Source organism: Ascaphus truei, chromosome 11 (assembly GCF_040206685.1).
Source record: "Ascaphus truei isolate aAscTru1 chromosome 11, aAscTru1.hap1, whole genome shotgun sequence".
In the NCBI taxonomy this organism is placed as follows: domain Eukaryota; kingdom Metazoa; phylum Chordata; class Amphibia; order Anura; family Ascaphidae; genus Ascaphus; species Ascaphus truei.
The window spans coordinates 43,135,057-43,140,849 of record NC_134493.1 but is presented as its reverse complement, the minus strand read 5'-3'; the positions used below and the strand labels follow the sequence as shown (position 1 = coordinate 43,140,849).

At 50.0% G+C, this 5,793-nt stretch overlaps 1 protein-coding gene across 1 annotated transcript; it reads right to left on the bottom strand.

Annotated features, from left to right (window-relative positions):
* Nucleotides 1-277: 277 nt before the first annotated feature.
* On the bottom strand, nt 278-5,498 carry LOC142463322 (actin, cytoplasmic 1). Its single transcript, XM_075565920.1, has 6 exons — nt 5,348-5,498; nt 3,474-3,602; nt 2,488-2,727; nt 1,581-2,019; nt 1,309-1,490; nt 278-923 (listed from the first exon to the last, which is right to left on the bottom strand). The coding sequence occupies exons 2-6, from the start codon at nt 3,594-3,596 to the stop codon at nt 780-782; spliced, it is 1,128 nt and encodes a 375-aa protein (XP_075422035.1). The 5' UTR covers nt 3,597-3,602; nt 5,348-5,498; the 3' UTR covers nt 278-779.
* Between the last annotated feature and the right edge of the window lie 295 nt (nt 5,499-5,793).

The window sequence follows — 5,793 nt, the reverse complement described above, 5'->3', positions numbered from 1 at the left end:
AATGCAGGAGAAGGCGGGGACACCCAACATAGGTGCCGTGCATAACGCAGGTGGGACAGTGCCAAACGCAGGAGGCGGAGACACGGAACCAAACGGAGAAGGCCGGGTGCAGGGCCAAATGTTGGAGGCCCAGGTGACCCTGATAGAGCTGCAGATAAAGTGCAAACAGATCAGGTACGGTCAATACCTCAGGGCATTCCTAGAGACCAGGAAACTAACCTGGTATTAAATATGGAGAATCAAGAACCATTGAAATGAAGGTCAGTTGAGAACAAGCTTTTGAAACATGTTAACCTTTAATAGTTTTCAGATAAGTGTACAGGTAAGCCCTCCCATCTTACTGAGATCAATGAGAATGTAAACCTTCCATCAGATGTTTGGGAATGGAGCCCATTGATGAACCAAACAAGTTACAGAGTGTTCAAGGCGGAAGATACAAAAGACATGTTTGGGTACATAGCTTCACATACAAGCAATACTATCACCATGATTTCTGCAAGAGCGCCACCTGTTGGGCAGCATTCAGAGTGTAACTTCCCAGACAATGCATTTTACAATATTTGGAATGACAAAAAAAATAAAAAATAAAAAATAAGAAAGAAATGTACAAATCAGTCCTCAGATGCATTGTAGACACTGGGGTGCTCTGTTATATCTCCGCCATCTTTCCTTTCCAGTTATCTGATCCTGAGCCAAGCGCCAACAAAATAAGGGGGAAAGCCATGCCAATGTGATCTTCCTGCACAAGTACGTTGGTCAAGTGAGAATGGTCTGTCCATTTAGAAGCATTTGCGGTGGACAATGGAAGGCCCAGACTCGTCGTACTCCTGCTTGCTGATCCACATCTGCTGGAAGGTGGACAGAGAGGCCAGGATGGAGCCTCCGATCCAGACGGAGTATTTTCGCTCAGGTGGTGCGATGATCTGCAGAGACAACAGCAATGTTATTTTGTATGTACACAAAGACAGTGAATAATCAGCCCATATCCATTATTCAAATTCCCCAAAGGTTTGTTACCAAGTAATGCTATTGGCCGTATTAAGATATGTACAAGTTCAGCCCTCCCATATTGTACTACGCTGCAGAATGTTGGCTCTATATGCAAAAGGAAGAGGATGGTCCGCAGTGTCAGACTAGCAAAAATGCGGCCATGTCTCTTAAAGATGCAGAGGATAGAGGTTGGTTAATGTAGAAGGCCAATTTGCCAGTCTTCTATTCCCCATGGCCAGTAGATACTGTCACCGACTTAAGTGCTGCACACCCCCACTGCCTCCTGTGCAGCAGACTTGTCTAGGAACGAAAACTCACCTTGATTTTCATGGTGCTGGGTGCCAGGGCTGTGATTTCCTTCTGCATCCTGTCGGCGATTCCTGGGTACATGGTGGTACCTCCGGACAGCACTGTGTTGGCGTACAGATCCTTACGGATGTCAACGTCACACTTCATGATGGAGTTGTAGGTGGTTTCATGAATGCCGCAAGACTCCATACCTGAGGAGAAGAATCAAGAGTTATAGAAGCTGCATTCAATGTTGGCATAATGCAGATCCCGGGGCCAGTTAAACAATGCATGTTGCTTACCAAGGAAAGAAGGCTGGAAGAGGGCTTCTGGACACCTGAACCTCTCATTGCCGATGGTGATGACTTGTCCATCAGGCAGCTCGTAGCTCTTCTCCAGAGAGGAAGAGGAAGCAGCTGTGGCCATCTCCTGCTCGAAGTCTAGAGCGACATAGCACAGCTTCTCCTTGATGTCTCGCACAATTTCTCTCTCGGCCGTGGTGGTGAAGCTGTAGCCTCTCTCCGTCAGGATCTTCATGAGGTAGTCAGTCAGGTCACGTCCAGCCAAGTCCAGACGCAGGATGGCGTGGGGCAGAGCGTAACCTTCATAGATGGGCACAGTGTGGGTGACGCCATCACCGGAGTCCATCACAATACCAGTGGTACGACCAGAGGCATACAGAGACAGCACAGCCTGGATGGCAACGTACATGGCTGGGGTGTTGAAGGTCTCGAACATGATCTGTAAGGAAGAAAGCAGCCAGTTAGAAGAGGCATTACAATCAGTGTAGGGTGCAACAAAAACCATGCATGTGTAGCTGCAAGACTATGTGACAGTACTGCACTCCATAACCTGATCGTCACACCCAACTCATAACAGGCAAAGCCAATGTGAGCAAAGAGGCAGGCAGTGAACTCAGCTTACAAATTCAACCCACCTGCAAGCCATAGTTAAACCTCAAATACACACTGCACTCAATTCAGGTTAGTAACTGAACTAGTGTTAGACAAGCAGGTCATAAAACCAGAATCAAACTGGGATGTCAAACCAAATAAACCTGTAAAGATTCCAGCAAAGAAGACTCAGGTCAAGGAAATCCCCTGTAAAGGATGGCAAAGGGTATGTAAAGAGGATGGAACTAAACAGGAAGTTAAAAAATAAACATCTTGGGACAGACTACAGATTCAGGAAACAAAATCAGAAACACACCTGTGTCATCTTCTCCCTGTTGGCTTTGGGGTTGAGGGGGGCTTCTGTCAGCAGCACTGGGTGCTCTTCTGGGGCCACTCTCAGCTCATTGTAGAAGGTATGATGCCAGATCTTCTCCATGTCGTCCCAGTTGGTAACAATTCCGTGCTCAATGGGGTATTTCAGGGTCAGGATACCTCTCTTGCTCTGAGCCTCATCACCTACATAGCTGTCCTTCTGTCCCATGCCAACCATGACACCCTGCAGAGAAATGGAGAATTGGTGAGTGGTGTTTGTGGCTATTTAGCTAGAAACAAAAAATGTTACCAAGTTAGCAGCGAGTGACAAGTCAGTTAGGCCGCGCTTATAGTCCTTGTTACAGCGACACTCCATCGATCGCAGCAGCGTTTTTTGCTTATAGTGTTAGAGATGGCGACAGTAGGCGTGGCAGTGAGCGGTTCGCCCTCATTGGCTGAACCGCTCGCGACCAAGCACGCGGCAATTAAAGACATTTGTTTTGACGTGCTGTCGCTGAGACTATAAGCACGGCCTCAGGATGTTAAACACACAGTTTTCCATGACGGCCTGCACTTCTTGCCAACCAAACTAGCTCTGGGCAACTCAAGTCCTTAAGGGCCACAAACCCTTGTGGAAGCAGGGAAATCCTTAACCTGACCTGTTGGTAGTCCTTAAGGACTGAAGTTGCCCAGCCCTGGACGAATCCCTGATTATTGTGTAAGTGCAAATTAAAGACCCATGTGCCATCGCAGGAAACTAGTACACTCCTTGAGCAGTGTGGCATTGCACAATGCACTCTATTTGTGCAACAAGATACACATAGGATAGTTTCTTGAAGAGCCATTTGTACTCCAAAATGTAGAAGTGTATCACAGGGTCAATTAACGCTTATCCCAAATAAAACCAAGAGGATGTAATACATTGCAACAGTCACAATGTGCTTTGTTCTGGCAGTAGAGAAGTGGCATCAGTAGAGAATGGTTCTTTACCTGGTGTCTGGGGCGCCCCACGATGGAAGGGAACACAGCACGAGGGGCATCGTCACCAGCAAACCCAGCTTTGCACATACCGGAGCCATTGTCAACAACCAGTGCGGCGATATCTTCTTCCATGTTGATCTGTAAGGGAGGAGTGCAAAGAGGTGAAGACCTCACCCACTGATAATGTCCTAGGTGCAAGAACTGATAATGAGTCAGCCACTCCCCATGACATCTGCCCACTTCCTGTCTGCAACTGCAGTTCCTAGCATCAGCCAGCAGTGGGCGCGAGGGTTTGCACCATTTCTGCACGGATTGACACAAAGGGAAGTCCCCTCTAGTCTCAGTATTTACCATATAAGGCAACAGCAGATTTGAAGAGGAGATTGGCGGAGGGGGGGGGGGGACACCCAACCAAAGACCAAGCCCCAAACAGTCCTGGTCGCCCCCTCGTTGCCTCAATGTATCAGTGCGCTGGATACAAAGTCATATAGCATCACTTCCCTCAGCCCTGACACAGGGCACCACCACGCCCGACAAGGCAGCCATCCGGTAATGGGACAACTGACCCCCAACATCAGAAACCAGAGTGTGTTTATGCCTTACTAGAGTGCCAGTGGGATCTCTGCCAACCAATGCGAAATAGTGGGTTATGATGTTTCTATGGAGGTATATTGAATACAATGATACCATAGGGGTATTCTACCAGAGGAATAAAGCTCATTAAGCAATTGTGCAATTGTCTGGAGCACCACAGTTTCTCATACCCACGTCAGAAACCCACCCCAACTCCAGATCCCAGGGCAGACCCATACACCTACAAATAATATAATATAAACCCCCTCCAACTCAACACCCCAAACCCAGGAGTTAGCCCCACGGAAACAGGGGCCACAAACGAGGTAACTCAGTGCATCACTTCCTGGTAAACCATTGCATAAATACAATAAATCCCTCATCCATGTACAGCTGCCACTAAGCCGCAGCCCCGCGCACAGCACTCTGGGACAAGTAGTCCAAGAGTCACAGGGAACCGCCCAACCTTAAACTACAGCGCCAACACACGACTACAAGTCCCAGAGTGCACCGCTGCGACCGGCACATGGAGCTCAGGGATAGACAATGGGCAATAAAGCAAAGCACAATGCGACACGTTGGGGGGGGAGGGGGGTAGAAATTAACCGGCCAAAGAGAAATCTCCCTGTTACCCCAAACCTGCCCCCAACTAACCAGCCCAGATAACCCCCCACATACACCGCCCCGATACCCCCAAACTGGCTAGGACATTCTTAAAGACGAGATACTGTAGTGTTTCGTGGTAAGTTATAAAATGAACATAACCCAATACCTCTCAACCTGCCCCCATATATCCCAATAGCCCCAATAGCATTGAGCCTGTACACCCATCCACTAGCACCCCTCCCCCCTCCCACTCCCCTGAAAACCCCAACCTGCCCGGACACACTTGGAGATAATGTGTTATTTCCTGGTAAAACAGCTTATAACTAAAACATACCCCGATACCCCCGCTAGTCCTAATACCAACTGTCCCCCCCCCCCAGCCCTGATACCACCCCCAACATACAGTCCTAATAGCACTGAGCCTGTCCCCTCCAGCCCTGATCCCCCAACATAGTCCTCACAGCACTGATCCCCCCAACATACACAGTCCTCACAGCACTGATCCCCCCTAACATACACAGTCCTCACAGCACTGATCCCCCCCCAACATACACAGTCCTCACAGCACTGATCCCCCCCGAACATACACAGTCCTAACAGCACTGATCCCCCCCCAACATACACAGTCCTAACAGCACTGAACCCCCAACATACACAGTCCTAACAGCACTGATTCCCCCCACAGCCGGCCTCAGGCTGCTTACCTGGTGAGTGTAGCGGGTGTTGTTGTCTGCACGGGGAGGGCGGGTCACTGAGCAATTCTAGGTGCCGGGCCGCGGGTTTTATACAGCGCGCGCCCCGCCGGCCCTACTGCCATATAAGGCGAACTGCGGAAACACCGGCTCTGATTGGTTCGAGTCACCGGGAGCTGTGCGGAGGGGGAGGTGCAGAGCCCAGCCCCTCAGTGACAGGGCAATGCAGGACTCCGCCCTTCAGTGACAGGCAATGCAGAACCCCGCCCCTCAGTGACAAGCCAATGCAGAACCCCGCCCCCCAGTGACAAGCAATGCAGAACCCCGCCCCTCAGTGACAGGCAATGCAGAGCTCCGCCCCTCGGTACAGAGCCCCGCCCATCAGTGACAGAAAATGCAGAGCCCAGCCCCTCAGTGCAGAGCCCAGCCCCTCAGTGCAGAGCAATGCAGAGCCCAGC

What these genes read in the sequence shown, in the direction of transcription:
- LOC142463322 (XM_075565920.1), bottom strand. Translation starts at nt 3,596, where the DNA reads ATGGAAGAAGATATCGCCGCACTGGTTGTTGACAATGGCTCCGGTATG. An exon ending in ACAGGGAGAAGATGACACAG is followed by an intron (nt 2,020 to 2,487) that starts GTGTGTTTCTGA and finishes TCTTCCTTACAG; the next exon opens with ATCATGTTCGAGACCTTCAA. An exon ending in CTTCCAGCCTTCTTTCCTTG is followed by an intron (nt 1,491 to 1,580) that starts GTAAGCAACATG and finishes TCTTCTCCTCAG; the next exon opens with GTATGGAGTCTTGCGGCATT.